General features: G+C 43.8%; 2 protein-coding genes across 3 annotated transcripts in view; both read left to right on the forward strand.

Moving 5' to 3' along the window:
* The window catches only part of LOC141049051 (anaphase-promoting complex subunit 1-like), a 272962-nt gene that overhangs the window by 186614 nt on the left and 66844 nt on the right, over positions 1-19504 (forward strand). For both annotated transcript variants that reach the window (XM_073545167.1, XM_073545166.1), the window contains exons 28-29: positions 2497-2731; positions 18042-18133. In XM_073545167.1, the coding sequence (XP_073401268.1) occupies positions 2497-2731; positions 18042-18133 (327 nt within the window). The remainder of the gene's footprint in view (positions 1-2496; positions 2732-18041; positions 18134-19504) is intronic.
* LOC141049053 (uncharacterized) lies at positions 2738-8955 on the forward strand. Its single transcript, XM_073545169.1, has 2 exons — positions 2738-8742; positions 8878-8955. The coding sequence occupies exon 1, from the start codon at positions 7194-7196 to the stop codon at positions 8181-8183; it is 990 nt and encodes a 329-aa protein (XP_073401270.1). The 5' UTR covers positions 2738-7193; the 3' UTR covers positions 8184-8742; positions 8878-8955.

Consider the following 19504-nt stretch of genomic DNA (forward strand, 5'->3'; position numbering starts at 1 on the left):
CAAAAAGTGTAGGAAGGAAGGCTCTCTCTTTGTATGTTTCCAGGGTCCTCGGAAGGGGCTCAAAGCATCCAAGAGTACCCTGGCAAGGTGGATAAGGGATGCGATTGCCCTGGCATATTCATCCAGCGGGAATACCATCCCAGAGGGGCTGAAAGCTCATTCCACAAGGGCAATGGCGACCTTATGGGCTGAAAGATCTGAGGTATCAATAGAACAAATCTGTAAGGCGGCCACCTGGTCATCACCTTCGACCTTTTTTAGGCACTATAGATTAGATCTAGCCTCTACATCTGACCTGACCTTCGGGAGAAGGGTCCTTCAGGCGGTGGTCCCTCCCTAAGCTACCAATCTCTGAAATTCTCTCCGTGGTGCTGTCATGGGTGAGAGAGAATAGCTTAGTTACTCACCGATAACGGTGTTTCTCGGAACCCATGACAGCACCCGCTTATTCCCCTCCCCTTCACGAGTATGGTGAGCACGTGTTATTGTTAGTGGAGTGTTTCCGTTTAGGCACGGTGCTTTGATAAGTAAGCAGTATTATAATATTGTGTATGTATTTCTGTTGTCTAACTAACCTGGAGACCCTCTGATGCTCTGTAACCAACTGAAGGCGGAGGAGAGGTACCGCCCTTTTATCTGTAGGTTCCTGTCCCTGAAGGGCGGATCCCCTCTCTCCGTGGTGCTGTCATGGGTTCCGAGAAACACCGTTATCAGTGAGTAACTAAGCTATTCTGCATGAAGGGGATCATGATGAGGCATTTGGCACGTGTTGGCACTTCGTCATAAATAATTGGGTTTTAGGTTGCAGTTTGGGCACTTGGTCTCAGAAAGGTTCGCCATCACTGATCTATGGAGCATCTTATGGGGCAGCATATGGGGCATAACCTATGGAGCATCTTATTTAGCATTTTATTGGGCATAATCTATGGAGCATTTTATGGGGGCATAATCTATGGAGCATCTTATGTGGACATAATCTATGGAGCATTTTATGGGGCATAATCCATGGAGCATTTTATGGGGCAGCATATGGGGCATAATCTATGGAGCATTTTATGGAGCATCTTATGGGGCATAATCTAGAGCATCTTATGAGGCAGCATATGGGGCATAATCTATGGAGAATTTTATGGGGCAGCATGTGGGGCATAATCTATGGAACATCTTATGGGGCCATAACCTTTATGGAATAGCATATGGGGCATATTCTATGGAGCATCTTATGGGGCTATTATTAACCTTTGTGCAGCATTATATGGGGGTGTATTTTGTATGGAGCATCTTATGGGGCCATAATTAACTATGAAGCAGCATATGGGGCTCCTGATTCAATATGGATATTCAAAAACATTTAACCTACTGATGTCTCAATTTTACTTTTTAATTTTACTTTTTTTGGTATCTATTTTTATTTTTGAAATTTACCAGTAGCTGCTGCATTTTCCACCCTAGGCTTATACTTGAGTCAATAAGTTTTCCCAGTTTTTGGTGGCAAATTTAGGGGGGTCAGCTTCCACACAGGTTGGCTTATACACGAGTATATACGGTACACTCTGCACCCCATCTTGACTGAAAAAAACAGAAATGTAGGCATTTTTGCAAATTTATTAAAAAAGAAAAACTGAAATATCACATGGTCATAAGTATTCAGACCCTTTTCTCAGACACTCCTATTTAAGTCACATTCTGTCCATTTCCTTGTGATCCACCTTGAGATGGTTCTACTCCTTCATTGGAGTCCAGCTGTGTTTAATTGAACTGATAGGACTTGATTTGTAAAGGTACACACCTGTCTATATGACCTCCCAGTAACATACATTTAAGTTTGTGGATGTAACATGAAGACATTTGGAAATGTTTACGGAGTATGAATATGTTTTGAAGGTACTGTATATATTTTATAAAAAAAATATATATATGTATACACCTCTATGGTAGACAGAGGTCGGTCACTGCATCTAAAAGATGGCCTTTGCTTGATGTAAACCATAAGGGCATTTGCAGCTTTTAGCAGCCCTAAAGCACAGTAAAGCACTGTATGCACTTAGCCATATTTATCCATGCACCTAATGTACATTAATTTAAATAACCTTGTTAAAAATTAAATACGTTTACTATTTATTTTTTATTTCATAAATCAATAGTATACATGAAAATAAGAAACTTTGTATTCTATCTCATCAGAGAAATCTGCTTTCTACATCAGGTCTGATCGATCTTTCTCAAAATTCTCACTTCGCGGGTGAACTCTATTCAGTGAAGACAAATCTGTACATTACTGAGAGAGAAGATGGCAGGCGGAGAAAAAAGCAGATTTCTCTAAGATATAATACAAAGTTTCTTACGTTTGTGTACTATTTAATTTATGGAATTAAAACAATGGTTCCTCTTTAAACATTTTAGCATCAGTTGTTGTATTAAAATGCCCTATGTGCAGATCACATTTCAAATTGGTTCCTAACGATTTGCTTGAATACTGTTTTTCTTTGCTGTCAGGGTCATGAGATGACAAGTATTGGACTACTGCTTGGAGTTTCGGCGGCCAAACTTGGTACAATGGACATCTCCATTACACGACTTCTCAGCATTCACATCCCTGCTCTCCTACCTCCTACGTCCACTGAGCTGGATGTGCCGCACAATGTGCAGGTGGCTGCAGTGATTGGCATTGGAATGGTGTACCAGGGAACCGCACATCGACATATTGCAGAAGTTTTGCTGGCTGAAATAGGTAGAATATCCACTTCAAATGGGGAGCAGAGCTTCTATTTTTTTGTATTACTACCCTGTATCATTTCCGCCATGCTGAAAAAGCAGACTACAAGGTATATAATGGCCAGAGATTGGTGGTGTGTTTTTATGTACACACACAGGATGGCTTATTCTGACAAATTACTTACATTTATGGTTGCTCTTTAACCCCTTTACCCCGCCGAGTGTGGTTTGCGTGTTAATGACTGGGCCAATGCTGACCACTGTCCCTTTTTGAAGTAATAACTCTGGAATGCTTCAATGGATCCCGTTGATGCTGAGTTTTTCTCGTGACATATTGTACTTCATGATAGGGGCAAAATTTCTTTCATATGACTTGCGTTTATTTGTGAGAGAAAAAAACACGGAAACTTGGCCAAAATTTTGCAATTTTCCAACTTGGAATTTTCATGCCTTTAAATCACAGAGATATGTCACACAAAATACTTAATAAATAAATAACTTTTCCCACATGTCTACTTTACATCAGCACAATTTTGGAATTTTTTTTCTTAGGAAGTTATAAGGTTTAAAAGCTTACCGGGGGAGGGTTTCACTACCCATTTTAAATGTCGAAACAAACATTCACACAAGTGCAGGTGTCTGAAAATTTCAGACTAGAACAAATATTTCATTTATGAACTTTCACCACTAATACACCAAATTCAAAACCGACGGATTTCGAGTTGAAATGCCCACTGGGAAAGGGCCTAATATCACAACAATACATTGCATTCAGGCTGTGTGCCCACGTTAGCGTTTTTGAACGCTCAGAAAACCGGACTCCTTCCCAGAAAACGCGCGTTTTATTTCCGCGCGTTCTTTGCACGATTTTTGCCCAAAAAACCTGCGTTTTTGATGCGTTTTTTTCCGCGCGTTTTCTGGGAACATTGGAAACAGCTAAAATCGCGGCGCTATGCGGAAATTAATGAGCATGCTGCGTTTTTAGCCGCTAAGCGTTTTCTGAGCGGAAAAAAACGCATGCATTGGCACAAGAAGCCCAAAATGCATTAAATTGAATGGGAAGCTTCTTTTAAGCGTTTCTGAAGCGTCTGATCCGGCACAAACGCTTCAAAAACGCTTAAAAAAAAAAAAACGCAACGTGGGCACACAGCCTTAAGCAACCCAAAGAGAGCTCAAAATTAAAAACCATGGAGCAATGGGAAGAAGACCTATAAATCACCCTCTCACCACAGAGATTATATAAATGTTATGAAAACATTCTGAAAGGAAGCAACCAGATTTCGCTCACCGAAACATCTCTTAAAGGGAACTTGTCACCCCCCCCCCCCCCCGTGCGTTTTCAAGTAAGAGCCACCTTCAGCAGCACTAAGGCTGCATTCTGTAAAGGTGGCTCTTATGTTTCTGATCCCTAGTAACACTGAAATATTGACTTTTATATATTGCGCGCCACACCTGTATTGAGTCCAAGAGGTATGGTGTCTCCCCCAGTGTCAGCCGCCTCCCAGCCATACATCATCCCCCACTTGCGTCTGTGTGCCGCCTCCTGTGTTGCTGTTACATGCCCGGCGCCTGCGCTGTGCCATCAGTTCTCGGGCATGCTCAGTGCGCGCTGTCCGGGAACTGACATCAGGCTATCACGCCTGCGTGTTGCGGAGGCCCCAGATCCCACCACGCAGTGTGTTATGATATATTCACACTGCAGGGCTGGGAATCTGGAGCCTGCACAGTGAGCATCTATATCTGCGCCTGTCCCCATCTCCCTCCTCCTCTTTCTCTTCCCCCCCCTCCTCGGCAGTGTCTGATGAGCTGAGCTCCCCACATGCAGTTCCCTTTAAATTATGTCTTAGAATTCATTTTGTCCCCAACTTCCTACACAAGATCTACCCTACAATTTCAGATAAATGCTTCAGGGGAAGTGTTGACTTGGGAGATGCACTTCATACCTGGTGGACATGCCCTATAGCAGTGATGGCGAACCTTTCTGAGACCGAGTGCCCATCAATGATCCCCTTCATGCAGAAATATGCCCCCATCATGATCCCCTTCTTGCAGAAATATGCCCCCATCATGATCCACTTCATGTAGAAATATGCCCCATCATGATCTCCTTCATGTAGAAATATGGCCCATCATGATCCCCTTCATGCAGAAATATGCCCCATCATGATCCCATTCAAGTAGAAATATGCCCCATCATGATCCCATTCAAGTAGAAATATGCCCCATCATGATCCCCTTCATGTAGAATTATAGATATTGGTGACCTCCATCATTTCCTCCCCATCGTTGGCTCTCTCCCCATCACTCCCATCATTAGCCCTTTCCCCATTACTCCCATCATTAGCCCTCTCACCATCACTCCCTTCATTAGCCCTCTCCCCATCACTCCCATCATTAACCCTCTCCCCATCACACCCATCATTCCCCTCTCTCCATCACTCACACACACACTCTCACCTCTCCGCGCGCCACAGCTTTCTTCCTCTCACACATTGAGTGGCGCGACCGCGGCTGGATGACATCGTCATTTAGCTCCACGGCTGCGCCGCTCAATAAGTGAGAGGAAGGAAGCTGCAGATCCAGAGCAGTGAGGCGAGGCCGCGTGCCAACTGAGAGGGCTCTGCGTGCCCTCTCTGGCACGTGTGCCATAGGTTCGCCATCACTGGCCTATAGTGAAATCCCTCTGGAAGGATGTCATAAAATTAATACCGTCCTCAAAAAGGAACTGAACCTCACACCGACAGTACTTCTTTTAGGTGACAGACCCATCAACGCTAATACAACTTGTCTTATCGATTTCATCACCATGGCAACTAGAAATCATATAGCTGGACAATGTAAAACCAATATATTGTCAATAAAACAGGTGAAGAGACAGATAAATCTAATTTAATATGAAAAAAATTGAAGCCACCAGATCTTATTCTCTGGAAATCTTCCAAGGTATTTGGGACTCATGGATCCAATCTCAGACTACAGATGACTTTTCCAGAGTAATGTCACTATCAGTATAACATATAACACAGATACCACTAACCGATAGCTACGACTTTAGATCTACACGAATTTTAAATTGTGTCGATTCAACTCCCATTACTATTTCCTAAGGTACTGAACCCCTACTTCTTTCACCTCTTTTTACTATTACCACATAGTTGAGTTTATATGTATATGTATTTGTTTTGTATAACTAAACATATGTCAGGGATAATTACTTTCCTCTTTACAGAATGATTGTCTCCCCCTCAAAGGGGATCCTTGTACTACATAACATTTGTCACTCATGTTATTTTAATGCTATTTGCAATAAAAACCAGGGCTGTGGAGTCGGAGTTAGTTTTGGTTGGAGTCGGTAGAAATGTACCGACTCCGACTCCAGCTTTAAAAAAAAATGTATTAATATTTCATAATTGAACTTTCATATGAATTTTATAAATGTTACTCAAATATGTTTTATCAAACTATGAACAACAGTGATAAGCAGTTCTGCTGGAGATAGAGACATTTCTTACTTCTTGTGTGTCACTGTTCTCCACTGCCCTTATCTAATCTTATACTTGGTTAACCTCATGCTGCCCCAACCCCCCTACTTACAATGTATGAAACTGAAAGTGAAAATGTGTTGCAAATTCTTAGTAATAAAGCTCCTCCTCTAGACTAGATCATACTAGGTGTGCGTCTTCCAAGCATCTCACAGCTGCCTGCTACTCAGAAGAGGAAGACTGTAAGAAGTATTATCCTTTCAACAAACTTTGCATCAGTTAACTGTGAGTACATGAGGAATAATAACAGTATTACTGACCACTATATCAGTTGTACGACCTGGCAATAATTTTGTACAATTGTTTTTAGGAAAAACAATTGTCATTTGGATTGTGAATGCAGAATTAAAAACCTGAGTGTCAAAGAAGCATCACATTAAATCAGCTGTATTTGAACATTTCACCATCACTCAAGATAGAAAACATTATGTCTGTCAGTGTATGACAAATGATCCAGACGAAAACAAATGCTGTGAAGCCAAGATGAGTGCATATTCATGCAAAGATAAAAATGCACCTACCAGAGCTTCTAATCTAAAGAGACATTTACAGCGCTTTCATCCAGAAGTACTGAAAGCAGTGGATGAGAAAGACTGCATCCAAACCAATGAACCAGTGCCCAGCTGTTCCAGCCAAACAAAGGAGCAGAGAACTTTGCAGCCATCAGTTGTAAGATATTTTGTCAGTGACAGTTACTGTGACAATGACAGTAGATACATTTAAAAAAACGATCATAGAGCTTGTTGTAAAGGATAGTGTGCCTATTTCATTATTTTCACGACCAGCTTTTATGTGTCTGAATGGGGAAATGGCCCGCAAGCTTGGTGTTTCTCTGGAGAGAGAGAGTATTAGAAAATTAGTAATCGAAGAAGCTTTTAAACAAAAGGAAGAACTTAAAAAAAAAACTCTCTCAAGGGACGCTTTCTGTTTATTAAAATGGATGCCTGCACACGTCACAGAGTGAACTATTTTGCCATCAATGTCCGATTTGTTTGTGACAAAAATGAAATAGTTACCAAGACATTGGCAGTAAAAGACACCAAAGCTCATCACACCAGTGAGTTTCTCCAGGTCTTGGTGGAAAAGGTTCTGCAAGACTATGAACTTAAAAGAGAGCAAGTTCTTTCTGTCGTAATTGACAATGCTTCAAATATGATAAGTACTATTAAGCTAATGAATGAGAGTAATGATGGTGACCAGCAGCTAGAAGAACATTCTGGGTCCACAGACACAGAAATGTTTGAAATAGAGGAACACAGTATTGTAACTGAGGAGCAAACTGAAGTTGCTTCAGATGAACAGCAACATGATAGTTTAGATGATCTTGTTGAAACTGTGTCAATATGTTCTTTCATTCATCACATGCGCTGTGTTGTGCATACGCTACAGCTGGCTATAAGAGACAGTCTGCAAGAAGGACATGCTGCTGCACTGATTGGCAAGGTGAGAAAATTGGCTACTGTTGCCAGAACCCCTAAAGTTGACTCAATTTTGAAGAGACGTGCTGGAAAAGGGGCAATTATTGATCACGCAACACGATGGGGCAGTACTTACTTAGGCCTCTTTCACACATCAGGTTTTCGCCGTCAGGCGCGATCCGGCGCTTTTGACAGAAACCGGATCCGGCGAAATGCAATGCCGGATCCGGTTTCCCCCCCATTGACTTGCATTTGCGCCGGATCGCGCCGTATGGCCATGCGTTTCATCCGGTTTTCGCCGGATCCGGAAATGTGTCTCGATCCGGCGTCTGGAAAAAACGGCTACTGTAACGTTTTTTGTCTCCGGCGAAAAAGCCGGACACGCCGGATCCGGCACGTCCGGCTTTTTCACACAATGAAAGCCTATGAGCGCCGCAATGCGCCTGATCCGGCGAAAGCCGGATCCGGTGGCCGGATCCGGTTTTTTTTGTCTGAGCATGCTCAGTAGCTCTGCCCACAAGACATATATAAAAGCAAGACAGTGGGACCCACAGCCACACCCAACATGCCACCCAAGAAAGCAACCAAGCGAAGCAGGAGAAGGCAGGAGACCACTGCAGCACCATCAGCACCACCACCACCCCAAATGGAGCAGCAAATGGAACATGCTGAGGAGGGGAGGCCAGCAGCAGATGAGAGACGGTAATTATCAAATCCCCCATTCCTCCAAACTAGGGCTATTGAATATCAAGATATTCATTGGCCCTTTGTTTCTCTTTATTCAACAGCCGCCCAATAGATGCAGCAGCAGCAGCAGCAATGGCAGCAGCTGGAACACCATCCACAGGCATGGAGTGTGTCCACCAGGAAGACAGCACATCATCTTCTGGGAGCCCTCCCTCGCATCGTCAGCGTTTGACGGTAAGTTTTTATTTCCAAAATCCATCATCTCTGTAATATATGTCTATTCATTGCCTTTTATTTCAAAACAGGATTCACAAGATGAAGAGGAGCTCCCAGAAGAAGAAGGAAGGGGTGGACAGACACCTGGAGTGGGCTCACAATTCGTAAGTTTTTTGCATCAAACGCAGAAACACAACATCACACTACACACAACACATAGAAAACAATGTTCTGCAGACCACACACAGCAAACAAATGCCTACATCCAAAGACATAACATTTTTTGTTTTCTTCTCTAGTCTTCCCAATCTGGTGCTCGGCCAAGAGGTCCTCGCAGTGCCTCCCAGGGTCGTCGGCGACAGCAACGTGGCGGTCACCAGCGTGTAAGTATAAATATTTTTGCTTTGTTTTTTTGCACTTTTTATTTCATTTCTTTTGTGGAGGCTAATTATGTTATTTTTGTCTTTTTCTTTAACAGCCTTCACAGCGTGCTCCCGACTCTGACGGTGAGGATGGAGGACTCGATGTGGACCACCTCATCGATCTCGTCAGAGAAAGGGAGCCGCTCTGGAATATGGCTGACCGCCGCCACGCTGACCTTATCGTTACCCGACGACTCTGGGAGGAAATCTGTTCGCTCCTTGTGGGCCGCTGGGAGGACCTCGATGTTCGGGCCCAGATTAAAGAGCGTAAGTATATACTGTACCGGTTGCTTGATGTAAACCAGTGTTTCCCGAACTACAGTCCTCGTGGTCCCCACGGATCATGTGTTCAGGATTTCTATTTACTATGGAAATCCTGAAAACATGACCCCTGGGGACCATGAGGACTGGAGTTTGGGAAACACTGATGTTGTATACTAACCACTTTGTCCTTTCTCGTTTCAGGGAACAGAATTGTGAATCGGTGGCGGTCTGTGAGGGATCGTTTCAAGAAGGAGTTCAATAAAGAGATGCGGGCCCCGAGTGGATCTGGAGGACGCAGGAGCAAGTACAAGTACGCAGAAGCCCTGTCGTTCCTCCGGGAAACAATGGTCACTAGAAGGTAAATATTACACACCACATGTGAAAAAAAATGTTAGATGTAAATTTTTTTTTTCAGCCAGGGCCATACCATGTCAGTATTTTAATTGTTTTTTTCTCTTTATTCCACAGCACGGTGAGCAGCACTCAGGAGCCTGCACGATTGGACCCTTCTGAGGCGATCCCTGAGGAGACCGGCACCGAGGGACACTTCGACCGCCCCGGTACATCTGCACCTTCCCAGCCTTCCCACACATTCGACCCATCTGTCCCATCCACCAGCACAGGAGCATCGTGGCCGCCTACATTACATGAAGCTGCTGGTGAGGAGATCGCTTTCCCTTAACCCCACCCTTCTGCCCCTGCCACCTCTAGTACACCTGCGGGTACTGGGCGGCAGCGGCAGAGGGGTCAGGAAAAGAGTTATGCGCCAGAGTTCTTGCATCTGAATGCATCTTTCCAGAACTGTCTAAAAGTCTTGTCAGAGCAAATCTCCGCAGGCTATCAGCAGATCAACTCCAGCATTCTGGAGGTGAAGACACTTCTGCAAACCATGCATTCAGAAGCAAGATCTTCGCCAAACCACACCTTTTTCAGGTCTGTTGTGGAGCGCATGGAAACGCTCTCTCCTGCCCAGCAGATGCATGTAATGCATTCATGCCACGCTGCTCTCCAGCAAGTTACCTCCCAACCTCCTCCCACCACTGTAGTTCCTCCACCTGCACCCCCTCCAGCCACTTTCCATCCTCCCCCTCCTATTACATCTACACCCCCTCCAGCCACTTTCCATCCTCCCCCTCCTATTACATCTACACCCCCTCCAGCCACTTTCCATCCTCCCCCTCCTATTACATACCATCCACCTCCCCAGCACCATCCACCTCCCCAGCACCATCCACCTCCCCAGCACCATCCACCTCCCCAGCACCATCCACCTCCCCAGCACCATCCACCTCCCCAGCACCATCCACCTCCCCAGCACCATCCACCTCCCCAGCACCATCCACCTCCCCAGCACCATCCACCTCCCCAGCACCATCCACCTCCCCAGCACCATCCACCTCCCCAGCACCATCCACCTCCCCAGCACCATCCACCTCCCCAGCACCATCCACCTCCCCAGCACCATCCACCTCCCCAGCACCATCCACCTCCCCAGCACCATCCACCTCCCCAGCACCATCCACCTCCCCAGCACCATTCACCTCCCCAGCACCATTCACCTCCCCAGCACCATTCACCTCCCCAGCACCATCCACCTCCCCAGCACCATCCACCTCCCCAGCACCAGCAACCTCCCCAGCACCAGACATCTCCCCACTTCCAGCAACCTGCCCCGTACCAGACATCTCCCCACTTCCAGCATCCTGCCCCGTACCAGACATCTCCCCACTTCCAGCATCCTGCCCCGTACCAGACATCTCCCCACTTCCAGCAACCTGCCCCGTACCAAACTCCTTCCCCATACAACTTGCCATCAACATCATCTGCTCCTACAGTCCCTGCCCAACCCTCCACTCCACCACCCACCACCTCTTCTGCTTCCCACATGTCCACCCATTCTGTAGTTTTTTCCACACCTTCACCTCTAACTGTTCCTTCCCCACCACGATCCCAGTCCTCTCTCCACACTCCCAGTGTCGAAGTGTCCCGCAGCCCCTACAGCAGTATTTCCACCACACACTACACAGATTTATAATGTGTGTATTTAAATAAAAATGACCATTTTTGTGGTTTCAGTTTTATAGTTTCAAAGCTTTATTAAACAAGTTTATTAAAATTTTAAAAAAGTTTACTAAAAAAAACATTTTTCAATAAAAGTTAAATTATTTTACACTGGTTGTCTGTCATTTCTTTCTGCGGCGAAAAAGGTTAAATACAGGGTATTTAAAAGGTGAAATGGTATTCAAAACTAGGTATATAACTGTGGGTAAATTTTAGCTTTTTGCCACAGTTGTGTTCCTGGTTGTGTTTGAAGCAAAGTATTTCACCTAAAAAGTTGTGTTTATTGTTGGTGATTTCCTAACAATGTACACAACTTTTGTTAAAAGGTGAAATACTTTGCATAAAACACAACCAGGTACACACCTGTGGCCTAAAGCTAAAAATAGAGACCATGACAAGATAGCCAACTTTGGTTGGCAAAGGTATATACTGTTGGTACAGAAGGTACACAAGTTTGGTTGGGCACAAATCTTTCACACTCTGTCATCCTGCCAGTGTACTCTGCCTTGAGGTGACATAAAGTATAGTGCAAAATTGTCCCTCATTACTGAAACCGTCACAGAACTTCTAGTGGTAATGTCATGGTAATCTTGCAAGGTGGTTTCTTCAGAGGTGTCCTCAATGGAAATGGGTTCCTTGCAGATAACAAAATTGTGGAGTACCACGCACGCTTTGATCACCTCGTCCACAGTTTCTGTCTTGAGGTTGATCGCAGTCAATAGGACCCGCCATTTGGCTGTCAGAATACCAAAGTTACATTCAACCATTCTTCTTGCTCTTGTGAGGCGGTAATTAAAAATGCGTTTTGGTCTTGTCAATCCTCTGCTAGAGTACGGTTTCAAAAGGTGTTCTGACAGCTGGAAGGCTTCATCCCCTACACAGACAAATGGCATAGGTGGACCAGATGTTTGCGGCAGCGGTCTAGGTGGTGGGAACTGGAAGGTGTTTCCATACAGTTTACACCCCATGGCAGACAGTTTGAAAACTTGAGTGTCATTGGAGCGGCCATAGGCCCCAATATCAACCGCAATAAATTTGTATTCCGCGTCAGCGATGGCCATGAGGACAATTGAAAAATATTTCTTGTAATTGAAATATTCCGATCCCGATCCAGCTGGCTTTACAATGCGGATATGTTTCCCGTCCACAGCGCCCAAGCAGTTTGGAAACTGACATATCTGTTGAAACTTGTCAGCAATTTCAATCCACCTCTCTGTTGTGGGCTCGGGTAAAAACTCTTCAGCTAAGGAGTCCCACAGTGCACGGCATGTGTACTTCACAATTCCAGATATGGTGGAAATCCCGAGTCTGTACTGGAAATGCAGTGACGAAAGGGATTCTCCAGTTGCAAGAAATCTGTGGGGAATTAAAAAACAATAAATTAGTTTTAAATCACAGCATTACATACCAAAACTGACCTATAACACTTGGAGATACAAACTACCACCAACAAGATTGCAGTGAAAGTGTGCTCTGATGCGAGCATATCCAATAAATGTGGCTTTCCTTAAAGTCACCATCAGACGCTCTGCGGGTGAAACAGAGAAGCGGCAATAGGTGTCCGCTTTTCTTATGAGGTGTGCAATGCGCTCCACCAAGTAATCAAAATTCTCCATTTTCATCCTAACATATCCAAAAAATTTATCCGGGTTTCGTCGAAGGTCCATGCAGAGTGTAGAATAGACCCCACGCGTCATTCTCTTGGCTGTGATGGGGTGGATCCACAAACGTCGTCTACGATGCCTGATGCGCTGCTGTCTCGCTCTCTCCTTCTCCAGAACAATCACCCTCAAACGATTCGCCTCCGCTGTAAAATCCGCCAAATTCTTCAAAATATTTCCAATCACAACATCCATCTTCGCCAGTAACTTGCTCTTCTCTCCAACCTGCACTTTCTCCTCTACAACCTGTCAAAGAAGGGCTGTAGGAACATGCTATATATAGTTTTCCAGTAGCCAATCCCGTTCGGAAGGCCACAAGGGTCAATTTTAAAAACCGGATCCGGCGTAATCCGTCGAAAAAACGGATAGAAAAACGGATGAACCGGATGAGACGGATCCGGTTTTGTCTGTCAAGAAAAAGACGGATCCGGCAGAAAACCGGATCCGTCACATCCGGTTTTACGAAACATTTGCCGGATCCGGCGTTCCGGCACGACGCCGGATCGCGCCTGACGCCGAAAACCTGATGTGTTAAAGTAGCCTTAATGATTCAGCTCTTGGTTGAAATGAAAACCTTTCTTGTAGACATGGCTAACCCTCAACTGACGCTAAATTTAAGTCAGTGGAATCAGGTGACTGAGCTCGAAAAATTGCTAGAGCACCTATTTACAGTGACTAAAAAATTACAAGCAGAGGACTTAACTCCAGGTATTTTCTTAAAGGAGTGGAAGAACCTGATGTTTCGCCTGTCCCAAAGAGGAGGGTTAATTGCAAGTGGCATTGCTACATCAATGAAACGGAGAGAGGAGCTACTATTACAAAATAACATTCTTTTGGCAGCTGTTTATGTAGACCCAATGTATCGGATTCTTCTAGATGATCAACAGCTAAGTAAAGGAAAAGAAGCTCTGTTTGAAATAGCAGTAAGGATGAAAGGGTTGCAGAACAGTCAGGAGGAACAAGAAGAATTTGGTCGTCCTGCCACATCTTCACCCTCATCATCAACTGATGAAGAATTGAATTTCGAAAAATATTTGGATCACAAGGACCGTGCAAAGCGTTCCCGCATAGAAGAAGACTCATCCCCATCAAGGAACACAGCCAGTACATTTCAGCAGAATTTTTCATGTGCACTAAAAGAAATTGAGAAATTTGACCGTTCATCAAAAATAACAGTGCAACAAGCGATTCCTCTGTATCCTGACATTGTCAGAGATGTTGCCCGAGTGGTTACTGCTTTGCCACCAACACAAGTTAGTGTAGAGAGGTTGTTCTCTGCTCTCAAAATAATTAGATCAGATTTGAGGGCATCCATGAAGGAGGATCTGACAGAGGCAATACTTTTTCTGAGGACAAATTTATCGATTTCTTCTTATTAACTGCATAAAAGTGTTTATTGCATATTTACTTACAGTTTAGAAAAGTTTATCAAAGTTATTTGCTATATTCTAATTGTATTCTAATAAATGTAGTTTTTGCTCCAAGTGGTCTGATTACTTATATGATGGTGAGAAACTGAATAAGCACGATGTTTAATATTTTACAACAGTAAATTTGTTATGAATTGGCCATTTATGAAGGAGTCGGAGCCTGATAAAATCCAGGAGTCGGAGTCGCAACTGTGGCTTACCGACTCCACAGCCCTGATAAAAACGTTGAAGCTAAAAGCTTACCGGGGGGGACCGGTACAAGTGCAAGAGTGGTCACAGGGGTTGTTCGGTGGCCCATCCAAGGCTAGTGCGGCAGTGGTGCTCTGTGCTGGGGTAACGGCGGTGCTCTGTGCTGGGGTGGCGCTCTGTGTTGGGGCGGCGGCTCTCTGTTTTGGGACGGCGGCGATTTTCCCAGAGGCCACCGCATCGCAGCTATAGGGTCCTCTAGGCTTTGAGAAAATGCCGGCGGATCCCCCCATGAGCACAGAGCACCGCCTCCGCCCCAGCAGCATTTGTAAGTATATTCCGAATTTAAGACTGACCCCCGTTTCCCCAAAAATTTTTGAGGAAAAAAAGTGCGTCTTATAGTCCGAAAAATGCAATACATTTTTACCACTAAAATGTTGTTTTAGTCCCAGGCTTTTAATTTTTCTAAGGGCTAATAGGAAATGTTTTTTTACAGCAAGCTGAGGTCCATTTTTTCCCTGAGTGCACCAATACCCTGCATGTAATCAGGAAATATTTTTCTGGCACAGTGCAAAGCTCAGAAGGCAAGGAGCGCCAGATTTTACTGTTATGGTTTGCAGGTACCACGACCCAATGGGAGAGCCCATTAGGTGCCAGAACAGCAGAACCCCGCATAAGTGACCCCCATTTTACGTACTACACCTCTCAATGAATTCATCTATGGGTGCAGTGATCATATTGACACCATGGGTGTCACAGAATTTTCTACCATTGGGCAGTGAAGACAAAACTACATTTTTACCACCAAAATTTTGTTTTAGCCAAAGATTTTACATTTTCACACAATAAGTGGGTAAAAATGACACCAAAATTTGTCCCAAAATTTCTACTGAACGTGCTAATACCCCATTTGTGGCTGTACAGTACTACTTGGCCCTACAGAGAGACTCGGGAGGAACCAAGCACCATTTGCCTATTCAAGTAAATAGGTCTGTGTACAAGTCAGTGTGTTTCCACAGACCGTGTGTTCGTGGGTAAAACACGCTGACATGTCTGTTTTTAATGTCAGCACGGGCAACAAAACATCCCACACACGTGCATACGCATAACACACATGGATGTCATACATGTGACATGCATCGGGGAACAAGCGTTACAGTAAGCGCAGATCCCCGGCGCCGTGTGCTGAACACTGCGCTCCTCTTTCTCTCCTGCTCTGCCAGTAATCGGCGCAAGCAGGGGAGAATGGTGAGTTACATTTAAGTGATAAGAGACAGCAGGCGGTAGCTGATGGAACTATTACTTCCGTCAGCCTACCCCTGCTGCTGCTAATAACAGTGACAGCAGGAGCGGCTGATGGGGGTATTCATCAGCCGTCGTTTGTGCTATAAATAACTAAACGAAAAATAGGTGTGAGTTCCCCTGTATTTTCTGTAACCAGCCAGGTAAAACTCACAGCTGGGGGCTGCAACCACCAGCTTAAGAACAGCAGCCCGCTACTGCCCAGAAAAGGCACATCTATTAGATGCACCAATTCTGGCACTTTGCCCGGCTCTTCCCACTTGCCCTGTATCGGTGGCAAGAGGGGTTCTTATTTGTGGGCTTGATCTCACCTTTGTGTTCTCAGGTGGCATCCATCCCACTGCCTAGTAGTGGAGGGGTGTCTATAAGACACCTACAGGTGCTTCTCATAAAATTTGAAAACCTTCAAAAAGTTAATTTATTTCATTTCTTCAGTACAAATAGTGAAGCTCATAACACCAGTGTTTCAATTCATAAACACACAAGGCTGAAGGATTTTGATAAATCTCAAGCCTCTATTTCCCACCTAGTGCCCTCCTTGTTCTGCTTGCCTGACTTTTCCTATGCCTGAAGTCACACAGCACAGGAGCCGACAGTCCAGCAGGGATGGGTGTCGCTGGGTGGGAAATAGAGCTGGAGTGACAGTGGCTGGCATATCAATACAAACTGATTTCTCCGTAACGGAGAAATGGATTCTCTTAAGTACAGATATTGCTGGATTTGTGCAATCTTTATATATGCACATATAAATATTTTGAGGTGTGATATCCTGCTGACAGACTTTCTGTAAAATAAGAGTCAGATTCTCTCTCCCTGGGTGCGGCACTGAGCTCCTTTTTACCTTCATAGATCATAATATTTTGAGAGCGAAAAAAACATTTATTGCTAATCCTAAGGCCTCTTTCACACATCCGTTTTTTGTTGTCAGTTAAAATCCGCCAAAATGGCGGAAAGCAGATCCGTTTGTTACTGATGCAAACGGATGGTACCGGACCGTTTTTTTTGACGGATCCGTTGTTTGCCTGTCCATAGACTTGAGATGCTTTTTTGCAGATTCACAGATCCATTTTATTTTAGTGTAATCTTTGATAAACATTCTTGAAGTTGGGTTCCCATCTCCAAGATCCTATCCCAACATGTAGTATGGGTAGTAATAATAATCATCACAAATACCTCCAATTCTAAATGGAGTGTAACTCTTCAGATTCATTATGTGAATGGCATTCATTACAGCAGCTTGGGTTTCCATGGTTACGACCACTAAAAGCTAAGGCCTGTTTCACACTTCCATTTTTTGTCATCAGTCATAATCTGCCAATTTTATAAAAAAACAGATCCGCCAAAAAGGGCGTATCCATTTTTTCCCCCCATAGACTTACATTAGTGGCGGATCTTGACTGACAGTCGGCTGTCCCACCCATTGTTTGACGGATCCGCCAAGATTTTAGCGGTTCCCGGGCGGATGAGACGTACAATGCAACGTTATTTTTCCTTGACGGTCCGCTTATTTTAAGTGCGCATGCCCGGAAGGTTTACTCCAGGAAGCATTTTAACCATGAAATGCCGTTCCGGGAGCGGCGAAATATCTCTCTCGCCGCGCTCACTTTAAATTTGCTATACTTTTCGGATCCGACATAGTTTGCGTCCACTGACTTTTTGGCGGATGTCAGCTGTCCGCCAACAACGGAGATGTGAAACAGGCCTAACTCACCATATGAGTGGTAGTAACCATGGATACTTATGTCCTGTAATGCCCTGTGTATGGGTGAGCGACCTGGCGACTCAGTTGAATTATACTACATTTCTAATTTGTAGTATTTGCTAATATTAATATTACTCCTACATATTGGGATAGGATCTTTGAGATGGGAATACCCCTTTAAATCTACCAAAACGCACAGATTGCAAGCAGATCCCGCCGCAATCACCTGTATCTGTTGATGGGCTGAGTATAAACATCCCATGCCTATGGCCAGCTTTTTTTTCTTTATTACTTTAAATCCGTATTAATACTAAACCTTATTATATTTTTAATATTGATTGTATTTTTTGCAATTCATTTATGGAGAAGTCAATAGATAATCGCAGTGGTTTAATGTATCTTTTTTTTGTTCCTGATACCTGAATTATTCTTTAGGTCGTCCCCCAGGACCTGAAATGGAATACTGCACAGATCGCGAGTCTTATTCATTGGCAGCTGGTCTGGCATTGGGTATGGTCTGTCTAGGGGTAAGCCTTCAATGTGAATAAAGCTTTATGACAATGAATCTGATTGTCCCTATACAGTATCAGGGCATGTGCACACATTTTGTACATGATTTTTCTGCTGCAAAAACTATAGTGTTGGCAGGAAACCACTGCATAAAATACGTATGTGCGTCTTTTCCACATTTTTGTATGAGTTTCTGGTAAATTTTGACTTGCTTCTTATGTCCATTCATTTGAATGGTTGAAAAATTATATGAAGACACTGAAAGTATTGAAATGCTGTAGATTTGGGGGGAAAAATTTTTTTGACGGTTTAAAACTGGAAAAAAAGTGTGTGCATGAAATTGCAGAAATCACAAATTTTGCTAGTTTTGTAAAATGCTGTGTTTTTCCTGAATATACAACGTGAACAAGCCTGTATGGTTATTTTACAATGAAGTGTTTTTTTATTTTTTATTGGATTTATAATTTACAACTAGTACAGATTTTGAAGGGTTTTTAGTTTAGAAGTGGGGGGCTTTTGGACAATTTCTATTCTTTAGAAGATTGACACAATAGGCTGTTCACAGTGCAATTTGTTGCGTTCTGGCAGTAAGATTCAAGTATTGTCTAGGATTACTATATCTTGATAGGTCCTCAACAGCAGACACCCCACCATAAGCTGTTTTCAGCTACAGTGGTGGCTGGATGTGAATGGTGAATGAAGCCCAACAGCAATGCTTCATTCACTGTGTAGTGCAATTCCCAGGTATTGCAACTCTACTCCTATTCGTGTCTGTTCGCTAAAATGGGGTTTCCACACTTAATCAACACCTTACAGTTGGAGACGTGTTGTGGTTAAATTTTGTTCCATGTCACTGGAGGATGAAGAGGCCCTGGGTTATAGCTTCCTGCCACTTGGAGTCGGACAGTTATGTGTTTGTGTCTTCCATCAGGTAGAATGCTTTTTCAAGCACTGAGCTAATCTGTTTTAGTTTAGTTTCTGAAGGAAGCAGGCTTACCTGATTTTATGTAATTTTCTTCCCCTCTAACTGGGAAACAGGGACAACTCAATCTCCCTTCTTATCTGCAAATGGGGAGGGAAAACAGTGTTGACTAATAATAAAATGGCATACATACAGTGCTTCTCACATAATTAGAATATCATCAAAAAGTTAATTAATTTCAGTTCTTCAATACAAAAAGTGAAACTCATATTATATAGAGTTATTACAAAGAGTGATCTATTTCAAGTGTTTATTTCTGTTAATGTTGATGATTATGGCTTACAGCCAATGAAAACCCCCAAATCATCTCAGCAAATTATAATAATTAACAAAAAACACATGCAAAGGCTTCCAAAGCGTTTTAAAAGGTCCCTTAGTCTGTTTCATTAGGCTCCACAATCATGGG

Source organism: Dendrobates tinctorius, unplaced genomic scaffold (assembly GCF_039654945.1).
Source record: "Dendrobates tinctorius isolate UK_male_01 unplaced genomic scaffold, ASM3965494v1 ptg000140l, whole genome shotgun sequence".
In the NCBI taxonomy this organism is placed as follows: Eukaryota; Metazoa; Chordata; class Amphibia; order Anura; family Dendrobatidae; genus Dendrobates; species Dendrobates tinctorius.

Excerpts from the sequence above, each read along its gene's own strand:
- LOC141049053 (XM_073545169.1), top strand. The coding sequence starts at position 7,194 with ATGGATGCCTGCACACGTCACAGAGTGAACTATTTTGCCATCAATGTC.